The 25,759-nt window shown below is 39.9% G+C and overlaps 1 protein-coding gene across 4 annotated transcripts in view; it reads right to left on the reverse strand.

The window, feature by feature from the left end:
- Nucleotides 1-25,759, reverse strand: part of mycbp2 (MYC binding protein 2) — a 59,910-nt gene that overhangs the window by 14,365 nt on the left and 19,786 nt on the right. For 2 of the 4 annotated variants that reach the window (XM_067516056.1, XM_067516055.1), the window contains exons 13-55: nt 25,554-25,718; nt 25,274-25,432; nt 24,977-25,181; nt 24,675-24,820; nt 24,080-24,190; nt 23,601-23,705; nt 21,437-21,556; nt 20,858-20,939; nt 20,526-20,643; nt 20,045-20,403; nt 19,702-19,874; nt 19,049-19,174; nt 18,709-18,836; nt 18,374-18,465; nt 18,124-18,258; nt 17,917-18,000; nt 17,707-17,803; nt 17,426-17,618; nt 16,938-17,212; nt 16,270-16,491; nt 15,891-16,082; nt 14,668-14,874; nt 14,390-14,527; nt 14,087-14,265; nt 13,870-14,012; nt 13,641-13,741; nt 13,333-13,551; nt 12,370-12,592; nt 11,556-11,674; nt 11,384-11,471; nt 11,195-11,244; nt 10,937-11,109; nt 10,638-10,782; nt 10,269-10,475; nt 9,548-9,603; nt 9,344-9,459; nt 7,504-7,601; nt 6,297-6,413; nt 5,544-5,684; nt 4,190-4,267; nt 2,962-3,186; nt 1,790-1,922; nt 1,542-1,667 (exon numbers count right to left, since the gene is read on the reverse strand). In XM_067516056.1, the coding sequence (XP_067372157.1) occupies nt 1,542-1,667; nt 1,790-1,922; nt 2,962-3,186; nt 4,190-4,267; nt 5,544-5,684; nt 6,297-6,413; nt 7,504-7,601; nt 9,344-9,459; nt 9,548-9,603; nt 10,269-10,475; nt 10,638-10,782; nt 10,937-11,109; nt 11,195-11,244; nt 11,384-11,471; nt 11,556-11,674; nt 12,370-12,592; nt 13,333-13,551; nt 13,641-13,741; nt 13,870-14,012; nt 14,087-14,265; nt 14,390-14,527; nt 14,668-14,874; nt 15,891-16,082; nt 16,270-16,491; nt 16,938-17,212; nt 17,426-17,618; nt 17,707-17,803; nt 17,917-18,000; nt 18,124-18,258; nt 18,374-18,465; nt 18,709-18,836; nt 19,049-19,174; nt 19,702-19,874; nt 20,045-20,403; nt 20,526-20,643; nt 20,858-20,939; nt 21,437-21,556; nt 23,601-23,705; nt 24,080-24,190; nt 24,675-24,820; nt 24,977-25,181; nt 25,274-25,432; nt 25,554-25,718 (6,369 nt within the window). The remainder of the gene's footprint in view (nt 1-1,541; nt 1,668-1,789; nt 1,923-2,961; nt 3,187-4,189; nt 4,268-5,543; nt 5,685-6,296; nt 6,414-7,503; nt 7,602-9,343; nt 9,460-9,547; nt 9,604-10,268; nt 10,476-10,637; nt 10,783-10,936; nt 11,110-11,194; nt 11,245-11,383; nt 11,472-11,555; nt 11,675-12,369; nt 12,593-13,332; nt 13,552-13,640; nt 13,742-13,869; nt 14,013-14,086; nt 14,266-14,389; nt 14,528-14,667; nt 14,875-15,890; nt 16,083-16,269; nt 16,492-16,937; nt 17,213-17,425; nt 17,619-17,706; nt 17,804-17,916; nt 18,001-18,123; nt 18,259-18,373; nt 18,466-18,708; nt 18,837-19,048; nt 19,175-19,701; nt 19,875-20,044; nt 20,404-20,525; nt 20,644-20,857; nt 20,940-21,436; nt 21,557-23,600; nt 23,706-24,079; nt 24,191-24,674; nt 24,821-24,976; nt 25,182-25,273; nt 25,433-25,553; nt 25,719-25,759) is intronic. The other 2 variants (XM_067516057.1, XM_067516058.1) reach the window with 2 other exon arrangements.

Here is a 25,759-nt window from a genome sequence, read left to right on the forward strand (position 1 = left end):
AATGAGACTTTCTGCATGAGAACATTAAGTGACTTGACACTGGAGGATTTTCAATGCTTGCGATGAGCAATTTCATCTTAGTTTGTATTCACTACAGGCTTTCACCAAATCTACAGAGCGAAGCAGCAATCGAATTGAGTGAAATTTGTTGGGCAAGCCACATCTTTCACTTTCACACTTTGCTAACATGTGCATCTTGGTCATCAAACATAAAAAAAGCAGAGCACAAAGTCATCAGGAAGTATTCAAGATTGACTGCTACCAGTTAGCTCAAACCATCTCAAGAGGAGCAAACAGTGGAGAGTGCATCCAGCTCTCTAGGTCACATAAGCTTGACTACTCCAAAGTGTAACTACCACCAATTATCAGCCTGTATAAGAAGCCACTTACAGGGTTCTACCCATGTTAATGTTGGCCAAAAATACATAAAACACAGGCATCTTTCTACTTGTGTGAAAGCAAATGTGATTTTAACATTTGCAGTCATGCGGAGGGCTTTTATAGCTTTCACGCTTTGGACTGCAGTCAGACCTACAAAGATTTGCATTTGGTGGTGTCATTATTATGATCTGCCTGATAAAATGTATACTTGATTATGGAATAGCATCTGGCTTTTATCCAGACACTTGGAAAGACAAATTTAAATTAATCCTTTATTCTGCAGAAATAGCCTGCTTTGACAGAAAGATCTCTGTATTATTTACATAATCATGGTTTTCTGATTAGCATAACTAAGTGTCTCAAAAGACCAAACACCTTTTACAAGCGAAGTGAGGAAGAGAAAAGCTGTATGAAAGAAAATGGTCACAGCATCAGCACAATATTCAGGCAGAAAGAAACATCTGAAGCCTGCAAATCTCTGGTGTTGGCAACCCCACCTTTGAGAGTTCTTAGTAGTTTTTGAAAAACACAGATTATATAAATGATTAATCTTTTCTTAGCCAGTAAGTTCTTACAGCGTGGATTACAGGGTGAACAGAAACAAGTTCAGCTCCAGTTAGCCTATAATACCCTGCTAAACATAGCCCATAGTAGTCCAGAGACTGGCCCATCCACACAGACATAGACATATGTCTGATATTGCAAAGATGTTAGGCATGAAATACAGACGGCAGACACAATACAATGCATGCATAAATTAAAAGGCATGATAGATTTGTGACCGATGGCACCTGTGAATTCAGAGGCACTGACCGACACATCTGTGCTTATTGTACCAAGTGTTCCTCCGACATGAAATTCTCGATACATTTAAAATAGAGTAATGTATCAAACATCAAAGGCTAAGGGAGAAGTCAGACACTACTTGTTAAATAAAGCAGGGGAAAACCAACACACACAAGCAAAGTTGAGCTGAGGCAAATAATCAGTATTGCATAAATGTCACCTGAAATCTTTGATTAAAATCTGTGAGGTCACCCTTAGATGCAAATGAACTGAGTTAGGAATGTGGATGTTAAAAGCAAAGTGATATGCAGGTTAAGGATATTTTTGCATAATGTGGCCTCTTGAAACTTCTTAAAACATCTAGCTGACCTCACCTTTGTTGTTGGAGATGCCATAATCAAAGCCTTGCGCTCCATTTGAAGTTGTGGCTCTGTTGAAGGCCTGCACAGAAAAGGGGCTGGGTGGTGGTGTCTGAGCCCCACACTCAAGCAATGCTTGTTCTTTAAGACAAAATTGGATCATGGTATATTTCAATATATCAGTTGAAAGTTAAAACATGTCCCCATTGAGTTTAAAGAGATTATAAGCAGGGTAAGATAATGAGGTCAAGCTATGGGCTTACCCTCATCGTGGCGAAGGTACTGATTTTCTCCACGATCTCTGGCCAATGACCAGGCCTCTCCTTCATCACTTTCACAGAACTCCACTACACTGTTCTTATCCAGCTGTACCCAGGTCCCCTCTGAGTTGACAACCTGATACACAAACAACACTCTTTATCCATACCCACACACAATGAACACTTGTCACCCACATTTACAAACTCTGTGCGGCCCTCCCCTAGAAAGCAGGCACAACAAATTTCCATATCAACCCTTGTTCGATCTTACTGCACTTACTTTTCTTCGATCTTACTTTTACTGCACAAACCATGGTACAAACTCTACTACAATAGATCACCAACATGCAGAATTTCATTCGCACATACAAAATCCACAAGCGATGATTCACATGAAATTGATTTTGTGCATCATTAGACACTGCAGGAGAAAACTGTTATAGCTTTTAAAAACTTACTCTAAGCAAGGGGTAGCTTATTGAAAGGTAAATGCAGGAGGTTGTTTTTTATGAACTTTCTGAAATATTATAATTTTGGAAAAACACACATAGATGGAAGTATTAGTATGTGCAGGCTGCACCTCTCAGATCAAGAAAGGGCATTCCATTACAGGCTCAGAGAGGAAACTATTGAACAGCATGACACGCCACAGCAGCCAATGACAGGTCATTTCCAAAAGACGAGAGTCCCCACTCATCACAAGACCAATGACAATTCATACAGTTCAATGTATAATGACAGATTTGTTAATAGTGTAAGAAAAATACAGTCAAGGCAGAGAAAGGCTCCAGTATTTTGTGATTATACTTCCACCAGACAAACCTTTAAAATGCATTGGATTTACAAACAAATGTACTTAAATTAGTAAGGCAGGAAGACTCATGAATGGTGCAGGCACAGAGTAGTTAAGACCTCAAAACGTGGTAAGATAAAAATCACACGCCCACACTCAAAAGCAGCCGATGTATTCAGAAAGAAAGATTACAATATTCACTCTTAAAATAAATTCATGAAAAAGAGGGGAACTCCAATTTCTGAGACCAAAATCTACTAACAGCAGCTTTGGCCAATTAGGTGAATTAAACAGACTGATTTATTCAACTCCAGCCACAAAAAAAAATAAAATAAAAAAATAAAAAAAATAACACAATGCATTATTTGGGGTGAGTGCGTACCTCGCCTATGGCCTTGACCTTGTTGCCAAGAACTAACATTCCAATGGGGATACCCCTAAGGTTTGGGCAGCTTCTGATGTTGTGACCAGAGGGCCCAGTCTTCACTACCTTATAAAGCCCCGGGCCGCCGCCCTGCCCTGCCCTGTTCTGCACCCGAATGGGGGCCTCATGCGAAGGGCAGCTGCTCACCTCCTTTACGTTCTCCTGCGATTGGCCCCTGACCTCCTGCAAGAGGTAAGAGCATGGATCAGAGACAGTAACACACAGACAGGCTAAGGTTCAGACTACTAAGTCCAGATTTATATAGGTGAAAATCGTAAGATAGCAGTGTAACACAAGGTTCAGCAAACCTTTTGTGTATACATTAAAAATGTAAAGTATGAAGATTCGGCATGAAGAGCATACCAAGTTTAAAAAGCACCTGGACATGTGCTGTGTAGTCTTCAAGATCTTAAAACAATAGCTCACTAATTTAAGAAAGACTTGACACCCCTCTCAAGCTAAGCACAGCTAACCTGGCCAAGGCCTAAACTAACCTTACATTTACTGGGCAAACAAGAGTGTGCCATTATTATTCTTCTCTAACTCGTGGCAGAAAGTAAATAAGTGCATTTCCAAAGACAATTCATTTAAACTACTTTAAGATGCAGATGAGATTTTAATTTGAAACAACTACATATTCAAATAAAAGGGAGCACTGAAATCCTGAAGCACTGAACGCCTTTATCCTCAATCGCAATAAGTAATACATGTACATTACACTTGTTTAAAGTTTCATCATAATTAAATATCAAAGTACTTGCACTACACACAACATATGGATTTAATATTCAACTAAATACTGAATTGTTGCAATTTAAAGGACTGATAAACAATGGACCGATACAAATAAGTACAGTGTTAACTTATTTTTTATACAGTCTAGAGGGGGGCATGCTATCACACACAAGAATATAGGATAATGTATGACAAGCCTTTCAAACAAGACCTCATGCAACAGACTGCACATTAGTATCTTCAACCCCATGCAACATACAAGCTTAACCAGTAATTACTCAAAACTCCCAACTGTGCACATTGCAGTAGTCTAGCCCCTGATGTATTGTGTCATCACTGTACAACCATGCAACCTCTGATATCTCATTACAAAGTCACAAGGATCAAGAAGACCACAAATAGATAAACTTTGGGGCAGTCAAGTTATTTATTCCTCCTTAATACAACTCACCTGTAGTGGAAATATTGTTAAGGGTGTCCACGACAAAAAGCCGATATCCCTGACTCCTTGGCTAGCGTTAAAGACATTCTGAGCAACAGATCGTGAGACAGTCAAGAAAAAGAATTTGACCGTAGGAAGGAGAGAGAACAGGATGGGGAAAGGTGCGCGTGTATTTTTTTGGAAGAAAAAATGTTTTTGCCCTTGCTTTCCTGGAATTTCCAGTGTCAGAGGTTATTTGAGAAAGTGAAGAAGAAAGAACAGAGTCTGTCCGATTTTTCGTGAAGCACTGATAAAAGGTGACATGAGGAACTGTGAACATAAGACACGGCACAGACTGACAAATGTTCAAACACTTAAGGGTAAAACCAAATGCATTAAAAAAAAATACGAAACCCAGTTGCAAGGACAGAAGAATTGTAAGTTCACTCTATACACCACACAATCATGTTCAAATCACTGACCAAATTAAATATTGCATATAAAGAAGAAACTTCCAAAAAAATTCCCCACTTGGATGATGTAGTGTGTCATGCTGTTCAGACAGAGACCTTACATGGATGCCTACTAGTGTCTAAAGCATCCCAATGAGAATGTTGAAATTGTAAAGCAGAAGAGGTACAATTTCGAATAGAAACTTATTGTAGACCAGAGATTGCTTCATGACAGAAAACCAACTCGATATTAACTTGTCTTCATTCTAAAACACATCCTGTTACTGCAATAATTAAGGCTTAAATTATACCCAGATGTATTTTTTATTTGATTTTGTTGCATACTGTGGCAGGTTTTGTGGCATGGAGCAAATTGTAAAACGAAACCCTTGCTGTTACATGCTGTTGGGTGTGCGTGTTTTTGAAAAAGAAGACTTTACAGTGGAGACTAATCCACTTTAATATCGGATAAAACTGCTCCTTTACTACATCTTTCTTTATCTCTCCATTCCTGCATTGGGGTTTAGTTCAATGCACTAAACATATATTCCCAAGGCATATAAGCATTTAAGGCTGTGCCCAAATAAACACACAATGGTCACATTACGATAAACTTTTTGCTTTCAAAACATAACTTAATGCATGCACGCTCCCAGCTGCTGTTCTTTTGCAGTGTGTTAGTTCATGTTTAATACTCAGTGCCATTGTGATTGATGCTTCGTGCAAGAAAACACTCAATAGTTATACAGTGACAAAGTTCTCAATTTACCATGCTTCGAGGACAATTGGGTGCCAAACACCAGCAAGTTCTTGAAACCCATTACCATTAAACAACAAAGATTACGTCATAGCTTTCCCTCAAATGAACAGCACAGGAGCCTCTCTTTTTTATTTAATGGAGTCAGACCATTCAGCAGGCCATCTTTACTTACGTCGGCTGGGACAAGTAGGCTCCTGCCCAAGTGCTGGTTAAAAGAGAGGCACCAGGCTTCAGTGTACCCATTCATGCTGGGAACATACTTCTTTATTGTTTCATCATTCAGCCTGAGCCACACACCATCATCATTGTGGATCTATAGGAAAACCAGCAACAAAACAGAGCACAGCCATGCCATCCTGTTACTATGGAAACAGGAGGAGCATCACCCTTACACATACATACACGCGCACACAACACGTCTGAGGCTGCAGGAAAGTCAAATTAGAGGACTGTAAGCTGAGGTTACAGAAGGTGAAAACAGTGCTAGTGTTACTACCAATCGGAGGAAATTGCGGCATTTTTAAATATATTGAATATGAGTTCCATCCACATGTAATTATTAAGCTTTCAAGGTACACTTTTAATTTTGGAATTAAATCAGTCACATGCACCACGGGATATATGATGCAGGCATTTAAGCCTGTAGCCTCAGAGTGCCTTGCAAGAGAATGAAGCAACATAAATTAAATGCAACAAATTCATAAGCTTTGAAAGAAAGTAGTAATCTTCACTGCGAGACGTAATTACATATAATACACAGAAACCATTTAAGAAAATTTAAAGACTTTCTAAAAAATTACAATAGATTACAATATTTATGATTCAGATCCAATTTCAAGAAGAAACACAGAAATGGAATAAAAGTGGATAGAGCTTTAGCTAGTATACTTTTAAAGAATAATTTACATTCTGCCTGATCAATTACCTCGTCAATGAAAGTGATGGTGCCATTGACATGCACTATGCCTATCTGTTCACTCTGCAGGGAGGGGTGACTACGCACACGCAGGCCTGCGCTGTCCTTGGACACAAATTTGCGGACCTGAGAGAAGCAGAGGGGGAGATGGAGACTGTGAGCGGCCGGAGCAAAGAACAGAAAGTAAAAAAGACAAGTCCAACAGGAGGAGAAAAAAAGAGGAAGCAGGACAAGCGGGAGAATGCATGCAGTAGCCCACACAGACCCTGCTTCCAAGGAGATATACACACACAGCAAAAGAAGAAGAAATTTTAGCAGCTCTATTTTCAGTAGCACCAGTTGGATGAAGTTTGCGATGCATTGACAGTCATGGAACACTTGTCCCAAAGGAACATTTACATTGTTGATTTAAGGTGCATTGTTGCTCGTTTCCCCATTGTGGATTCCAAAATCAAAACTGCACTGCACATGCCTAACATCAATTTGAAAAATGTTCTGCATCTGAAGTAAATTTCATTAACTCTTTTGATGGATTTTTAAAGTATGAGATAATAATCCATCTACACATTCTGACTAGACAACAAGTATGTTTACACGCACACCAAAGCTTGAATACCTTGTACAGCATATTAGCAAGTGAGTTTCTCTAGTTGTAAAGCAACATCAAGCAGCAGTCCTCTTTCCTAATACCTGTAAAAAGTAAAGCAGGTCTGGAATTCCTACTTAAGAAGCCAACTCTTTGGCTGTGTCAGAATATTTCTGTTCACTTTGGATCAGCACTTTTCTGCACTGGATAGATTGTTTACGAACACTTTGTGTACGTTTCAAAGCTGGAAGAGCCTGTGCATGGCTTCTATTAGTCTAGTACATTTGATTTTTAAGATCAGCAAACTAAAAATAAGGAGGTAAACTGAAAACAACACACCCAAAAGTCCATTCTGTGTCAACAGCAACACTTACATCTTTTCGAAATTATAGCAGTATTTCTTTTCAGTGTTGATGCCAAATATTGCTAAATTAGGCTTTTAGATAAGAATTAGCTATTTCGTGGTGTAGTCAGATATAAATGTTGATGATGTAGTTGTACAAAAAATGCCAAATTGTTTCCAGTTTCTGTTGAGTGCATGCCAAGTGATTGGCCACATGGATAGATTTTTAAAGATGTGATGTTGTGCATTTTCATGGCCACATTTATTACTCAAAAGAAAAAGCTCACCTTGCTAGGCTGAGGTTCAGCCTTTGGTTTGACCATTTGAGTTCCAGGTGGTATCATGCCTTTAGGAGGGTCCTTGACCTCTACCTCCAATCCAGCATCTAAATGGGGAGGGGGGCACATTTACAGTTCATTATTATTATTCAGTGTTTAATCTATAATAGCAAAAGCATGGCGGACTCCCATGTCTATATGACAGGCATTTTTAAAAAATAATTATTTGTGTTTGGGAATGTCTGTAAGGTCTCTGTCCATGTCTCCTTCCTGTTGTAGTATGATTCACTTCTGACAGTATTGGTAAGAAAAGCAAACAAACCCAGGAATGCATGAAAACTGAATGAGAGTGACCTGAAAATATACAGCTTTTTATGGATTTCAAATGTGAACCCAAGTGCAGGCAGACAAGGTTATTTTCACTGATTAATCACCCAATCTTCTCAAGGTAACAGTAGTTTGTGATATATTTTCTTGTAGAAGTGAAATGTCACTATTTGTCTTGTCTTTCACTTTTCATGTTACACATGATGAGTTAGTAATCAGCGTCAGTACAATAGTTGAAGATAACTGATCCGTAAGGGACTATTGCAGATCTCTGTTGTAATGAAATTTGAGTAAAAGTACAATATAAGTTATTAGGCTGTTATTAATGCTAACATGAGCATTGTCCCACCTACAAGAAGAAAACCAGGGGACACGCAACCAAAAATAACTTTTTTTCCTAAATCACCAGTGCCAAATGAAGACAATAAAGGGAGGAGAGGTAGAAGATGGATGAGACGTATAAAGGGCAGAAGAGGACAACTACAACCTGCCGGTGAATCATCAAATATAAGCAAACATAGAACATCTGGTTTGGACCAAGACCCTATATGACTACCCATGGTAGACTAAGTTCCAATTTGTTAGTTTCAAAAGTATTTACTAAACAAAGAAAAATCTTTCTGGAGGGGAAAACAGATCTCAGGAACAGGATGCAAGGAGAGCACTAAGAAGCATAGATGAAAATGTCAATAAAGGGACTCTTATGGGAAAATTTTTACAAAATGATTTACTGGTGAAAAAAATAAAATAAGTGCAACAATGACACATCCACACTGTGTTCCTGATGAGAAAATGAGTAGTTGAGGAATAGTTCAAATTGGAGTTTGTGCCAAAATGGGAGTTTATTATGGTTTTATTTTAAATATAATTAATTATCTGGATGTTTTTATATATTTTAATACATTTTTCTTTGATCTTTTAACTTCTTGCATTGTGAAGTACTTTACTTAATTACATGGAAGTTAACAGCCTTAAGTTAAGTTAAGCGCATGTCTTGTGTTGCAGGAGAAATAAATAACAGAATATTTTAAAACGTGCATGATAAACCTCTATAATCCTTTTGTCACTCTTTTTTTTCTCCTTTCAGCTTATCCTGTGAGTTTAGGGTGACCACAGCGGATCATTAGTCCGCATGTTGATTTGGCACAGTTTTTGCCCTTCCTGACGCAACCCTCCCCAATTTCTACCGGGCTTGGGACCAGCACTGCACGGCTGGGGATGGGGATGGGCTGTTGGGGGGTTCTGTGTCTCGCCCAGAGACATTTCGACATGTGGTCAGGAAGAGCAGGGTGCAAACATCCAACCCTATGGTCGGTAGGCAGTCACTCTACCAAACTGAGCCACTGCCGCCCCTCTTGCCACCATGTCTGAAAATAATTTTTAGGCAAAACACTAATATTTAATTCCACTCTGAAGACTTTTACTCTCAAGCTATTAATTAATCACTATGCATTGCAGCTACATTACATGTCCTCCCGTGATAAGAAATGGGCCTTTCTAATGGACATTTACACCGACTTACCTATTTCAATGCCATCAATGGTGACGTGGATTGTATAGAGGCCTACAGCTCCTGGGGTCCAGTTGGCACTGTAGGTGCCATCAGTGTTTGCACGAATCAGCATGTTTTCACTAGGTCTGTGTAAGACATGAGTCATATCATGAGTCATATCATGAGTCATATCCCACTGGAAAGCTTGCTTGGTTTTTGAATTAGTCAACTTACCTCTTTGGGGTGGGGGAAGCAAAACGCAGCTCTTCAAAGGAGTAGTTTTCATATGCCTAAAGAGAGACAATGAAACAACTTTGATCTAAAAAGTATCGCAATTTTACAAATAACAGAAAAAGTTGCCATTGTGATATCCCCTGAATCAAAACTGTAATCATTGTCATGCATTCTCTATCACATTTAATCTTCATCTCTGAAATGCCGTGAATTATGTATAGTCAAATTTGATTAATACTTTTGTAAAGATTCATTATGCATTGTTATTTCAATATTATCTAAAAGTTATGGAGTCACAATATTGTCAACAGGTGGTATTCTTTGTCTTTACTAACACAATTCAAATAATAGATTTTCTCTTAAATATATTACATTATATTATGGCTCAACTTTTTGAAGCAAATCTGCTAAAACAAAAAACATAGCTGCTCAAAATGCTGGAAATTTCTACACATGTTAACATTGCAGTCGCTATTAATTTTTGGGGCAGCCTAGGAGATAAGACTGGGTCATCCACTAATCGTACTGTTGGCAGTTGAATAACTGGCTCCTTTGGCCCATGTGTTGAAGTGTTCCCCACTTTTGAGTTGTTTTTAAAATGTAATGTAATGCTTGTAGCAATGTGTCTACATCTGCCAAATGGCAACTCATTGTGGAAAATCTGTAACCTTAATGTAAATGAGTTTGTTAGTGATTGACAAGCTAGTTACATTAGGCTGACCTTCATCATGGTAATAGCAATGTATCGAGCCTCTTTGACAATCATGGGCTCGTATGTGGCCTCCAGTTTTGGCATTGGCAGACCTCCAAAAGTGAGATCAGGGCCAGAAGATGAAGGGGAAGAGCTTCCAGGTAGCCGTTGCAGCTTCTTTACATTTTCAGCCTGCACTGACTTCTTTTGTGAAACAGGTACAGCCTTTACTTCCACCTAGATATAAAAAAAACAAGGAAAATGAGTCAGAGAGATGTACCAGTGGAAAATTCCAAAAAACAACCTGAACTACTTTTTCAGATTTCATACTGACATTGCAGGCAAAATTATACTAGGTTTTAAATTCTGTTAGAAGAGGAAAAAGCTATTATTTTTAACCTTCATGTTGGGAACATGCACCACATCTCCATACTGGTCTTTGGTCTGTACAACCACAGTAGTGGGCCATCCACATCGTATGTCATCTTTGTTCAGGATCAGAGATGTCTTCTGTGGGTCTGCATAAGAATCTGGTTGTAACCACCTGGATGTCACAACAGAGCAGAAGGAGAGAAACATGGTAATAAATTGTTTCACTTTGTAATGATACCTGGGAATCTCAGATCAAAATCTTAACTGCTACTGAATTAGAATGGACGAGACAGCCAGAGCTGAGGATACTGAACACAAAACTATACCTGGCAAGACGTCCCCCACTTGAGTTCTGTACACAGGTGATGAAGTCTTCAAGAAAAGAGTGCTCATTGGTTTGGATGTGAAGGGGCAGATTTCCCTCCAGAGCCTCCAGGATGGTGGGGGAGTGAGACAAGGCCAGACCTTTACCTAGGATTCCAGAGTGGGCCTTACACACCTGTATGTGAGAAAAAAATTAAGGGTTCTGAAGGGAAGCCACACAAGTACACAAAGATTATCTCTGTATTTAATAGGTGGCATACTTGAAGTGAAGCTTCCTCAAGAATCTCAAGATCATCCTCAAGTTCATTGCCTGAAAAAAACAAAAAAACAAAAAACATAACTCATCTACTCAAGATGTTAAACAACATTCATTGCTCCCAGCATTTATGAACCAATGTATTACACAGTCATAAAATTACACTAATTTTCTCATTCATAGTTTTGCATACCTATAGGAAGGGCCAGGTCTTTCTTCATCAGGGCTGCAGCACATACGCTGCCCAAATAGGCCAGTTCTTTCTCTAGTTGGATAATACCCTGAAATGTCCAAAGTATTTTGTCAAAAGGGTGTTTGCACATAAGCACAGTGACAGTATGTCAGTTTAGTTCACAGAAGTGTACCTCATCTGGGCCAGGGTTGAATTCATATCCCACAGCTACACACTTAAACCCATAGAAACAAGCTTTCTCATCTTTAACATAATCTGAGGCAGTTTCCAGTGAGAACAAAACTTCATTTCCTGAAAGTAGAGGGGAGGGGGGAAAAAAAGAGAGAGAGGATGAAAACACAGGCAGATGGGAAGGGTTCTGTAAGCAATCAGTAGTAAATTAATGTCTGCTGTAACAGGTGGCTAAGTAAAGCATCATCAAACTGATTAAAGCACTCATGAGTACTATTAAGATCAATGAACAATAAATAGGATGCAAGAACTGTTGGGTAATACAAGATATTTCTTTAAAAAAAAAAAAGTGCTCCCTTTTTAACTTGAGCGCCCTAGAGCCTGAGAAGAAGCACTACTGCATTTTTGGGCTATATTCTGGGTGAGAAAGTTGCTTGGAAAATGAATGCTACCTGAGAAGAGACATAGTGATCCAGCCTAGAGTGTGTAATACTCATCTAGCATTTAAACTTCTAACAACGTAGACTGCAAGGGTGGTGGTGTCTGTATTTTGTCTAGTTTCTCTGTTCAACTATTTTTAATTTCAGTAATGTGCAGAAACACTAGCTTAGCTTGTGCTGCAGTATCACACAGCTTTCAAACACGCAGCACACCGCATTCTACAGATGATCTACACTACCTACTTTTAAATACTGTATATTATCATATATATATCAAATAGTCCTCCAAATTATTGTTTTTTTTTAGCATTGGGATTCATTACCGTCAAAGCAATTACATTGTTGTAAAATTCAAAACTACACTGCTTTTCTTACCTGGAAGCACAAGGACAGTGGTCGGCCAGCCTGTTGAGCCCGAGAACTTCTTGAGCTCGGTCCAGGTGTTGATGGTGTCATGGATCAGAGGTTTGCTCCCCAGGCTGGACAGATGAAGGGTTCGGCTAGGGATGAGCAGACGCAAGACATCCTCTGGCTGGGCAGTGCCACAGAGCAGATCAAACTCAATGGAGGTCCATCGAACACAGTCTGGGAAAGATACCTGAAGCAAAGTGAAACAGAACAGAAGATTAATGTCAGCCTAAATTATATGTATGTGTCTAGGACTATATTCAGACCGTCTCACTCAGTAACACAGGAACCTATGACAAAATTACACAGTCGTGTATGGAAAATAAATAAATGTTTGGAGCTGTTTCAACCTTTTCTGCACAGCAACGTGTCATCATCCAGTGGCAAATCATGTACATAGTATGAAGGATGCTGGTGGATTCATTTGTAATGTAAACACTCCTTGAGCTTTTTAAAAGAAACTTTTCTGCTGCAAAGAATCAGCTCAACTTGCGTATAGTACCTGCTGCCTGGTACTTTCTGGGTATCTCCTTAATTGAGATTTCAAGCAAGCTAAGGCAACATTAACAGGCCACGTAAACACTAATTACTGATGAGGCAGAGGGAAGTTTCCCTAACACTGTGTCCACAGTCATCTCGTCATCTAAACCAAACTGATGGAATATTTAAAAAGTGATTTTTTTTTGCACTAGAAAACAAAGCAATGCGAGTGGAGTACATTTGAGCCAAATCCATAAAATGGAAAAGAGGCTTATGATAGCTGATAACCAAGATAACTATCTTTGAGTTCTACAATACTCTGTGAGTATTACAAACACAGAAATCCATTCAACAACTAGACTTCCTGAATCAAATTTTGTACATATAACAATGCACCCCCACCAAACATTTTTCTACTGTAAGCAGTCAGAATGCCCAAGGACACTTTACCTTGTATTGTGTGACGCTTGCTTGCTTGTATGGGTGGTCACTCTCAATTACTGAGTAGTGGTTTGAGGTGGTACAAGCTGACAGGCCCTGCTCAGGCTGGTTGCCAGTTGTGCTGTCGGTTGACTGGTTGGGATTAAAGGTGGGTGGAGCGTATTTTTGGTTGAGAGCAGAAACAGCAGGCAGCAACTCCTGAACCAGTCCAAAGACCTCCACAGCAGCCTGGATAAGAAAGAAGTAATTTCTCTCATGGATAGCCAATTTAAAAATACATAAGATGAAGGTATTGCGCTCCTGGTTTGACCACTTACCTTAGGTACAGATGCAGCTACAGGGCCAATATAAGCCAGAATCAAGGGCAGGAGCATGGAGAACAGACTGGATGAACTTAATAACTCAGGAATATCATCTGCTGCAAAGAACAAAGGAGATCGTTTTAAAAAAGCAGCAAAACCTACTGAATAAACTAGATATAAATTTCTCTAAAGCAATTACGAGTCCTTGTATAATATAATACATGTGTACGTTTGCTTTGCTTACCATCAACAGCAAATGCCCTGTGAAGGAGGTCCTTTGCTGCTCTGACCACAGCACTGACAACAGACAGGGCTCTGCTGCAGTTCTTGTCTTCTTCGTTGGCTTTGCTCAGCAGCTGTGACTGGAGGTCTCCATCATATTCACTCCTTTAGACAATAAAGAAAGTTGAGTTAGAAAAAGAAAAAACAAATGAGAGACTTTAAAAAGCTGTCTTGTTTACCTGTAGTAGAGAATCTGTGGGATCTGTCCTCTGGTCTGGTTAGTCCCATTGCTACTCAGGCTGCAGGTGCTGAAGGTGAAGGACACACCATCAGAGCACTGCACTGTGGTCATGCCTCCATCACCATTAGCTGTCCGGCTGCCATAGTTTCGCAATCGAACAGCATACTTCACCCCTTCCTGTAGGAGAAAATTGTAATTGTATCCATTTAAAAGAAATGTACAACTAATTACAGTGTGCAAAAGTGTTGAAGCACTTTCCAAAATGACCACATTTGTATAATTGTCTTGAAGCTCTATACACCTTGAGTGGCACGGCCTTATCCAGGCGAATCTCTGCAATATCACTGGGAGAATCATCCGTGCTGTAGGTACCCTTCACCAGCTCAAGAGATGTCCACCTATGAGAATGTGCAGAGTCCCCTGGGTGCTCTATCTGTGCCTGTAGTATTAGGAAACAAAAGTGGTACAAAACAAAAGACGTCAAACCTTCCTAACTAATTAAGCTATGCCAAAAAAGATTATGTAATTTTTTACAAATTGTAATTAAATACAAGCAGATAATATTTCCCAACCACTTACATCATCAGCTAGCACTTCTAGTTCATACTCATGGATGCCCCCTCCTCCATAGACACAGACGCCCACCAGCACAACGCCTGGCTTGTCCACTGTAAGACAGATGGCATCCGGAGAGCCATTGCCTGTGTTCCAGCTTCGGCCCTGGCTCGTTTTAGTGAAGCGGTTAGGAGATGCTTTCACGGAATGGAGAGAGTTCAACCCATCAACCTTTAGAGAAAGAACAAATTACTCAGTTTATTACATACCACAAACAGATGATCAACATATTTGATAAGGATTTCCAAAGTTTAAAGGCAAACATTAGAAAACAATGAAATGCTGAATAAACGTTAAAATGTTCTATGCAATCTGCAATACTATCATTCTGAACTCAAAAGGCGGCAAGCATACCACCAGGTAAACAATATGAAAAAGAAAAAAGAAAAAAAACTGAGCACAGAGCATAAAAACAGGAGTAAATTTCAAAGTTTCCTTTAGAATGAGGGATATAAAATGTTTTTCATTTAAATGCAAAATGTTTTTTTGTTTAGAAACAAAAAAGTGCAGACAGGAAATTGAATGTCTCTAAAGGACCCACAGACATTAACTAAATAACATGAAATAAGAACAGGGCATTTAGAGCATGTGATCAGCCAGCTGACTACACCAAGCCAGACGCAGCTGCAGGGGGACCTATCCAGGTGCTCTAGGGAGAAAGAGTTGTTCCCCTAACAACAGACAGTGGAGAAAAACAGTAGTGTTGAGGGCTGTCATTGAGAGGTGTTACTATGACAACAAGAGCTAAAGAGTCCATTGACTGCAGTGGATGAAAATGTGTGCAAGCAGACTGATGATGTACATAAAGAGTGAGAAAGTGAGGGCAAGGGACTTAATGACCATAAAACATTAGAGATTCCAAAACACGCCCCTACTAGTGTTTTTGGCAATAATAAAGACATCATATGTGTCCCTGTGATAAGTTACTTCAATAACAAAAGGGCTTTGGGTAAAAGGACTGGAAGGAGGAACTAAAAACAATGTAGCCAGGATGGCAGAGGTCTTCAACAACTCATAATGCTGTATTGTAAAGAGATGAAACAATACAATATGTTAAAAGAATTTAGTGTTTTCTAAAGACACCAGCCCTGGGTACATGTTTTAATAAGTCAATCCCCAAGTGCCTACATACAAGCCTCATGCAGTCATTTGGGATGTGCATGAATGTACAGCATTAGATACTTTACCTCAGAGCCCAGGGCAGAGGCTGTGAGTTCAGAGACAATGGAGGCTAGCAGACCACAGGTGTTGGAGACCAAATGAGGAGAAAACAGCTCCACCTCCTTCCTCAAACTCTTTCTCACCGGCAGCACCACAATCACCAACATCTTCTCCAGTACCTCCCGGAAACTGGTCATACCCATCAAATTCTCCTCCGTCTGAAGGGTAAGACACAAATATGATCATTATGTTAATTTACCATGTCCCTTTTCTAAAAGAAGAGCATATGTTATTGATCACAGGCCACGATGTTCTCCAAATAATCAAACATTTACTAGCGCTGATGTCTACAATTATGAAGTGAGGATATACCTGACATATAGCATATAATGTGCAAAAACGTACATGGCTTAGTTTCTCCATATGGGCGACCAAGAGAGGGAATCGATGAGCAAGGGCAGAGTCATTCTCTGTGCTGACTTGTTTGACCAGTGAACGCAGAAGCACTTCCCCGTCATATGCAATGGGCAGGATAGACGTTAGCTTCACTGAGGTGTTGCATAGAGCTGACATTACGGCTGCTAGCAGACGGCTGCTGGATGTGCGGAAGTTGGCTTCAGCAATGTCCTGAAATCCATTGAGGACAAGAATTAGTATGGTTGTATTATCTTTTTTAAACCTGTCTAATATTCATTCAACAAACAAGTGAATAATGTCAGATAAACATGGTTTCAAAGCTTGTCCCTCTGTACCTACAAAACAAAATAAGCCTGTTGTATTTCTCTGTATTTACAATATGTTTTATTCCAGTCTCTTCTTACTGTATCAATTCCATTTCAAATTTTGGTCTGCTGATCGAGCAATACAAGCTGTTTCACAGCATTACTTCAGACTCGAATTTTAGATGTGGCATTTTCCTTTTTGTTTGATTAATATTTAATAGTCTTAGATAGATCTTGCTGCAGAATCACAAAACAATGGACTGCAGTCCTTTCTAAAATTCCTGTAAATACAGTGACCTCATTTGCCTTCAGATCCTTTACAGCAATAATAATTTTTTTCAGGTAAGTTACCTGGTCTAGGCAATTAAGAAGGTCACACAGGCAAGCCCATTGCAGAGCTGGGGTTGGGTAAAAAGAGTGGAAGCAGGCAGTGAAGGTGTTGTGGCACTCCTGTAACACAGCTTCAAGCAGGGTAAGAGGCTGAGACAAGTAGCCCTGGGGATCATTGTCCAGCTTGGTCAGGCAGTTGTCCATGCCTTCAGACAGGATCTTCTTCAGCAAGCTGCGCGTCTTTCCCACACACTCTGCCAGCTTGCTTGACTCCTCCACGACAGCTTTGGTGCTGGCTAGAGAGCAAACAATTTAAGATCTTTTCATAAGTTTTACACTGAATGATTTAAATCACTTAAAAGTCAAGTATTAAATTGCATATTAACTACTTCATTCTGAAATGAATACTGCTTTTATTCAGAAGGGCTTTAATACTCAATTAATCCTTTTGCAAATAGACAACTGTATTTTTTAAGGATAAAATGCTTTTAATTTCTCAGTTTTCCTACCAGCTATGGGGAAAATCTCACAGATGTAGACCCTGAGCAGACGGAGACAGCAAGTGCCTACAAAGCGCAGTCTCTCTAGGTCCAGCAGGGTGGCTGTGTACTGGAAGCCCTTGAGCCCACGCAGCTCCTCCACACCCAAAACCAAGGTGGTCCAGCTCCAGTGAAGGATACTCAGCAGAGATTCAAAACACTCCTACCAAGAGAAAAGTCACACACAGAATAAAAATACATGTTAAGAGACACTAAAGCAGGGAGAAACAGAAAGGTGGGAAGGTACTCACCACTGACACTGTACGAGCAAACGAGCGTTTCAGAATATGGACTGGTTCACTGGTCTGTTGTTTTCCTTTAGATGCATTGCCATCGTTTGAAGGAAGCCTAAAAGTAAAATATAAAGAAATAATTAAATGAATTTACTTGATGATAGACAAAAGTTTATAGACAAAACGAGCTCTTGTCACTGTGAATCTAATGTAATACATTTTACTTGCCTGTAAAGTAGCTGAGGTATTTGACCTGCATTAACATCTGTACCATTGTTTGACTTCTTTGAGCTTTTGAACTGAAAGACAACACTAAAAGAAGGAAAAAAAAAACAGGCAACATCAACATCAAATTCATACATTATTTCATATTATATATTGTAATCAAATAACGAATTAAAACACATATGCTTATTTTCTAATGCAGTAGTTTACCCATCATCAGTGGTAATGGTAGCCTGTCCATGGGAGCCACAGTCACTACTGGGGCCAGACACTCTGGCCCATGCCACATACCACCAACCCAGCTGCAGCAGCACAGGTTCATCAAACATCATGGCATATTTCTCCCTAAACATAGTAACACTTATCGTTAATATCCAACAACTATGACAAAAATAATTCCATAACTCTGCATTACTTGTAAAAACTTGGGACCAGAATTAAGAGGTCTGAAAACATGTACCTGGCAGCACAGTCATATGCGAGTACATCGGTCTCAGCCAGCAGATCACCATCTGTCTCATGGTCCCCACCATCAGGTCCAAGCTCAAAAAGCTGAATAGCAACAAGACTGGGTAAATATATTTCTGACTTTCATTAAAGATTTGGATCCTTCCTTATGGATTGTTATAGCTATTCATTTCAGAAGGTGTATGTATTAGAATGTAATGGTCAAACAGCTCAACGTTGTTCACTGGCAACTTATCAACCCATTAAATTAGCTTTCGTTCACAAATACAGATGAAAAAAAAGCTTTAAACAAACAGAACAGTGAAAATTTTAGACAGAAATGCTCACTTTGATCTTGGCGGTGTATTCCCCTCGTCCTCCAAACAGGCCCAATCCACCCAGCAGGATGTCTGCATCAGCACAGAAGCGAATGGCCTCCACAGAGTGTGCTGAGTAGCCCCAACCACCACCATGACCTACAACATCACACACTGGATCAACAAGACTGTGCGGGGTTCACAGAAGCTTTGTTGTGCATTTATAATGATAATTTAAACACTAACTAATGGTAACAGGTAATAGGTTGGTTTGGCTTCATATCATATTAATAATATCAAATCAATGCTTATAATAGCCAAAAGTCCCTGTGTATCATTTATCATGTACTCTATGCAAAGATTCCACTTACTCTCAAAGCGGTTTACCACATTGTAGTCCTCCTTAGAGTAGACCTTCATCACTGCCTGGGTCTCTTCCTCTGCACTGGCCACACCCATCTTCAGCTCTTGCATAGCTGCCAGTGTATCTAGGCAACCTTATATGACAGTACACAAATGTTCTTACAACTGATAGATGAGAAACCTTAATATTCATAATATACATTAAGAATTCCTGATGACTATAGCCCCTTTCATACATGCAGTGGAATTCTGACATAATCCTGACTTTTTTAAGAGTGGGTGTATGAATGAAAATATCCGAGGCTGAATTCTCCTAACTTTCTCTGGAGTACAACAGGCTTAAAAGAACAGGGCTAAACAATCTCAATACAAGTTATCAAAATTAAATCAATTTAAAACTTTATTTATATAGCACTTTCCGTGCAGATTAATGCTATTCAAAGTGCTTTACAGAAGACTGAAGAGGAAAAAAGACAACTGCAAGTGATGATTGATTAAAAGTAGAAAAATGCCCAATATAAAAATAAAGTGATGGGAGCTGGGAGGTAAGTACGACAATAAGTAGTTCCAAAAGACTCCACAAGGTCCCAGAAAGTTAAAGAAAACATGGTTTAGAGTATAAATGACAAAAATGTGAAAAAAATGTTATGCAAAAGATTACCAAGGATGTGCAGAGCTCCATGAGAGCGAGTCGTAGTGGCATGTGATCCTGAGGGCAATGCAAGCTCTGGACTGAGGATGCCACAGCGAGACTGTAGGTCAGTAGCAGATGGCATTCTGGCATCAGCTATCACTGCATTGTAACACCACATCTCTCTGGAAGCCGGCAAGAACCTAAAAGCACACAGGGAGACATGATAATGAATAACACACGGAAGGGATTAAAAATCCAAAAAGCAGTGAATTTCATATGCAGAAAAGTTTACATAATAATGCTGATAAATAGCATACATAAATCAAATAAACTAAGGATTGAATTTTGTTAATCACTACTTTGAACTCACCTCCATATGACATCATAGACAGGGTCCAGACAGAGGCCAAAACCTTGCAAGTCCTCCTGCTCAGAGTCACTGAAGGTTCTACAGCTTCCATCCATTTTGTTGATAAGCAAGCATTTAAATGGAGGCGGCTCAGACACGGAGGATGGCACAAGGCCAATAATGTGTTTGCTGGCAAAGATCTCTGAAGTAGCTAAGACATGGGAGTTGATAAGAGCCTCATCGATCCGCAGGAATGTTTGATCTCCACTGGCTCCAATCCACGTAGCCTTTCGTCCATATTTAGCACCAATATTGGGCATGGGAGATGGTTTGGCATTCCAGTAGGGCATGTCTAGGATTGGCCGGCCCAGCTGCCCTTTCTGGATTAAAATAATGCATATGTTCACATACTGTAGAATATTTGTGGTCCACCATATCTAAATCAGTATAATGTCCATCTTAGGTCCGACTATGATTATAAGGAAAACATTTTTTTTCTTACCGAGAAACTGCCAAAGGTAAAAACCTGGCCATCAATGAGGAGAATGGCTGTGTGATTACTGCCTGCTGTCACCTGTACACTTGGATTTGGAAGGGCCTGCACCAGAGTTGGAGAACCCCTAGCAGGAAAAACATCTGTTTTAGGAACTATGATCACATGTGTGATTTTATACAAATTTGTAATGGAATTCTAACTTCTTAAAAATGAATAGACTTCTGCATTTTCAAAACTTTACTAAAACAACTGGCCTGAATATACAAATGCTGGCTGAACACTGTATTAAATTTTTCGGTTTTCATTCATAAAAACAAGCAAGTGAACACAAAACATACCTGGAGTTGACATCTCCATGTCCAAGCTGCCCATGTTGGCCGTAACCAAAGGTGTAGACATCTCCATTTTCCATCAACACCACTGTAAAACAACAGAGTCATGATTTTTTTTTCCCACTTTTTTCCTTCAAAGGGCGACTTTACCAATTTTAAACTTGCTTTCTATGGCTTTAGTTTAAGGTGTAAATATACATGTAATGCTTTTAAACTTCTCTATGACTTGAATACATTACTACTTCTAGGTGAAAAACGTTTCTCCTTCATTAGGAGTTCAGATGATGTCTTCCAGGGGGTCTCTGGAGAAGCAGGTTGACTTTGATTACAAACTTCATAATATGAGCAACAAGATGACATAATCTGAAATGAAAGTTCTTTTCCGGTGATGTCATCTGGATGCATTTTTCAGAGAGATATTTAGAAGTCAAAGGTTTTTAACGGCATTTATGTACTATCCAAACTAGAACCAAAAGAAGCAAGTCCTTTAAGGTAAGCCCCTCTTCTACACATATTTAAAAAGGTTCTGTTCATATAGTATGCTGACAAACATACCAAAATAAGCAAAGAGAAATCAACTTATACCTGAATGATGGAACCCACAGCTGACCTGCACGGCTCGCAGTTCACAATCAAACCTCACTGCCCCTGGGGGGTAGGTGGTGATTTTGCTGGCATCCTTCTCTCCACGCTCACTGCTACCATCTACAAGGCAAACACTGAAGTTAGTATACTTAAGTAAAGAAAGAGGAGAGAGTGAGGTATAGCAGCAACGTCAGACCACCGAGGCCGATGTCTCTGCAGAGTCCTGGAAAACAGAGCTGGAGGGAGAAGAGGACTCAAAAGAAATTTGGAATAAAAGGAGAAAGCATGCTAAAATAGAAAGGAGAGCAAAACCTCTGTAACAGAAAGGCTTTTGGCAACCAGTCCCATTAACAAATGGACAGATGCAAAAATAAATGTATTTTCTTTATAACATCTGTCTGTGTTTAGTGAGGAGGAGGAAATCTGGTTTACCCTGAGCCCTGTGTAAGAGGTCACAGTTGTGAGGGGAAAAAGTTGGATAGATACCCATGCATTATTGTAATTATAACTGTACCACCTTTTTGGACCAGGAACCAGCACACTGTAACTGGAACCAACCAGATGAGATAACAACTTTGGTTTGGTATCAATATTGGAACTTCACAGTCAATATTAAATAAACTCTACGTGGCTAATGGCCCAAACATTCACAGAGCAGAGTTGGAAATTTAGTGCATGGATACACGTGTAAATGTTGGTGAGTAGATAGAAGTGCTCTTAAATGATATTTGAAGCCCACAAAAGCTGCTCTTGAAGTCTCAGACAGGAATACCAAGTCACTGGGGGTACTTGAGACATCCATTACTCTAAATGACTGTAATAACATGAAGAAGGATGCTCAAGGCTGGTACAACCAGTAAAAGGAAAGTTATTCCGTGAAGTTTCAACGTCTTAACTGACAATAAGGGGGAAACCGCTGCTGCTGTGAAATAGAACACTGTGGGATCATAGTTTCCACATGACATTCACACAAGCCACTTAAAAATAAAAATTGTTTTTACATAGGTTTCCAGATTTCAGGGGATGCTTAACAAGGGCACACAATCATTACAACTTGGGACCAAAAGTTAGACCCAAGCAATAAAGTCCAACAGGAGTTTCAGACCAACCTATAACAACGTAATATCCTGAAAAGTAACAGCAGCAACAGTTTAGACAGTAAGTGTGCTGATATACAGAAGGAGCATTATTTGTCGTCTATTGTATATTTAATGATATATTATCTTTTACTCACTGTACATTAACTGTCGAATATTTTCCTCTGAATACTAATAAAAATCGATCACAAGTCATGCATCATTGCCTACCATGATGAGATGACTTGTTTCATGTTTTCTGCTTATTATTTAAATAATTATGCAACTATTTTAAAATGTGTTCATTGTTTGAACCTCTGGTCCATACAACTACTAATTTCTCCACACAACAAACACAGGCACTCAGTTGTCTGATGCTTAAGTGCCTGAAAAGCTAAATGCTTTGAGAAACTGTTATTTATCAGGATTGTGATAAACCCCTTGTGATAAATCAAGTCCACAGATGTTTGGGAGTGGTTTCAAAGTGATTTCCATGAGACGACTTTGCATGTAAGATCTCTGACTTCCCCCTTCTGTGTCATACTTGTCAGGTTGTTCATCAAGGCTTGCTCTCTGCAGTGCTAGCTGTTTTATGTGCTTGTTATACTGCAGTTGCACCCATTATGTCACAAATCAGGTGCTATGCAATCCATATATGTAAATCTATATAGATATGTACAATGGTTTCTACTCAGGTCCAACAGCACAAGGCAGAGCAGGGATCCTACTATTAATGATTAGAACTGCTAACGCAGAAAAGTAATTTTATACTTTATTAAACCTTATATAAGAAGAAAGAAGAATAGAATAATGCATATTATTGATGTACAGTTTTAAATGCAAAAGAGAACACCCTGTGGAAGATACTGGACTTTAACCCAGTTTTAAGACTTCACAGTCCTTTCTTCACTGTGTGTCAAAGTGTCCTTCTTGCCAACGGGCTACATTGCTTGTTACCATGAGACCTGGTGAAGACATAATAGTCCTGCCTTCAGAGAGTGAGAGAGGAGGTGGACGGGACAGCCAGATTGGGAGATGAATCAAGAGGGGTGTCTCTGCACCCATTGAGGTAGTGAAGACCATAGTACCTTTGTGCTTGTCCCGTTTATGCCTTAGTGCCTGAAGGGGTCTTATTCTGGCTAGGGCCTGCTCACGCTGGTTCATAAAAATGGGACCAGGAAAAACAAGGGGGCCTGGGGGAGAAAGAAACTTTCACATGCATGCACAATGCTCACAAATGGGAGAGAACACATGATAATACTACACCACAATAATACACACACCACACACACACACACACACACTAAAACATTATAAGGACACGAGCAAGAGGGGAGCCACCAATGCACAACACCCAATCTTACAAAGTAAACTGCTACTAAAAAGGATGGGCATACCATTAGCTTCAGCCTATTAACTAATTTACTAATCCCCGCTCTCACCTTTTCACTTTCCCTGTACCTAAGTGCAGTAAAGTCTTGACTCTTTACAACAACAACAACAACAACAACAACAACAACAAAACTACACTAAACACATTCCCATACTGTCTAGCCCTGATCCATACCTCGGCCCTCCTCCAGTCTGTGTCGGCGATTGATCCTCTGTCGTTTCTCCTCCTGACGGATCTGAATGTGCTCCTCGATGTTCACTCCTGGAGGGGGAGGGACAGGCACAGCTGAAAACACAAAAGGCCCCAGGTACAGGCAGCCCAGAGAGGATGCAGGGGGAGGAGGAGGGAAGACGGAGCAGAGCAGAACAAAACAAGACACACATCAATGAATGATGGAGAGACGTGACACTGAAGCAATGACTTTGCACAAAACAAGAATAAAGCAAAGGACAAACCATGGCAATTGTACAAAATACAGCATTCAAGCAAATGTAATTTGCGGCATAAGCAGTGCAGGGGCACGGCTCAGAAAGATCTACTGTACAACTCACTCACAAACACACTCAGGACAGTCATTTACTCTGAACAGTTAAGGAGGTTCTAACATATAGAGCGCCACTAAAAATTGTAACATTACATCGTCTTCAGGTATGTACATGAGAATGACTTGTTAGCAAAATGTAAACAATAGAAGTGGTGACAAGTGCGATATTTTATGAACGAAAACAGGGGGGAAATGTGAAGTCATGTTTAATATCTGTTGGCATACCTAGCAGCAGGTCCAGTGGAATCATCTCCTTCACAGCATCAAAAATGCCTCTTTGTCTGGCTTCCTGACCATCAAGCTCCCTGGCACAGGCCTTGCAACAGCCACATGCTGAGCATCCAGACTCCCCAGAACCACAGCCACAGATGCTGGTTGACAGACACGTACACAATTACAAAAACATATTAAGTTAACTTAATAATAAATTTACTAACTTAATAAACAGGTTAGTCATAAAAGACCCTCCCAACCATATAAACATTTCCAGCATGTCAATCCTTTTTATAGTTTGTGAGCTCCCTTACCCTCCTGGTACTCTGTCTGGCCTTCCGCTGCTGACACAGCTTGCACCGTAGCCAGTGCAGTCTCCACAAACAGTACAGACCATGCATTGGTCCAACTTCCACTTGTGCATACCAGGCTGGCACATCATGCTCTTCTCTTCTTTCTCCTCTAGCTCGTCTTCTAGGTCTTCGTCCATGGCTGTGGCCATGCTCTCCACACCAAATGCTACACCCACCAAATACATAAACATATACGTATGCAAGATATAATATACAATGTGATGTGTATTTTTTGCCTGTGTTGGCACATTTTCTCACCTTTCCCTGCCTGGCTCATTGCTCCAGTGTCTCTGCCACACTGGCCCTTGTTATTCACCCCAAATGTCCACACTTCACCACTTTTGGTCAAAACACATGTATGGGCCTTTCCCATGGCAACCTGAGTTACAAAGTGACCTTTGAGGTCTGTAACCTGGCCTATGGAAAGGAAACAAATAGATCCAAACAAGGTGTTTATACTTTTTGTATAGAAATTAAAATAAATTACAGTATCCCAGATGTTATGAATGTGAAAATATCCTTGACCAAGTCAACTTACACGTGCTGTCACTGTAAATGGCATCTTTGCCAAACATGTATAGCTCTCCATCCTTGGTGACAATGCTGCTGCTGCCATTGTTACATGCCGTATACACTGCTGTCTTGGTCTCTAGTTTGATCATTTTCTTGGGCTTGTACGGCTTGGGCTGTCTGCGACTTTTAGCTGCAAAGGAAAATAACAGACAGTACCACTAGAGCTTCAGC

Source organism: Channa argus, chromosome 9 (genome assembly GCF_033026475.1).
Source record: "Channa argus isolate prfri chromosome 9, Channa argus male v1.0, whole genome shotgun sequence".
Lineage (NCBI taxonomy): Eukaryota > Metazoa > Chordata > Actinopteri > Anabantiformes > Channidae > Channa > Channa argus.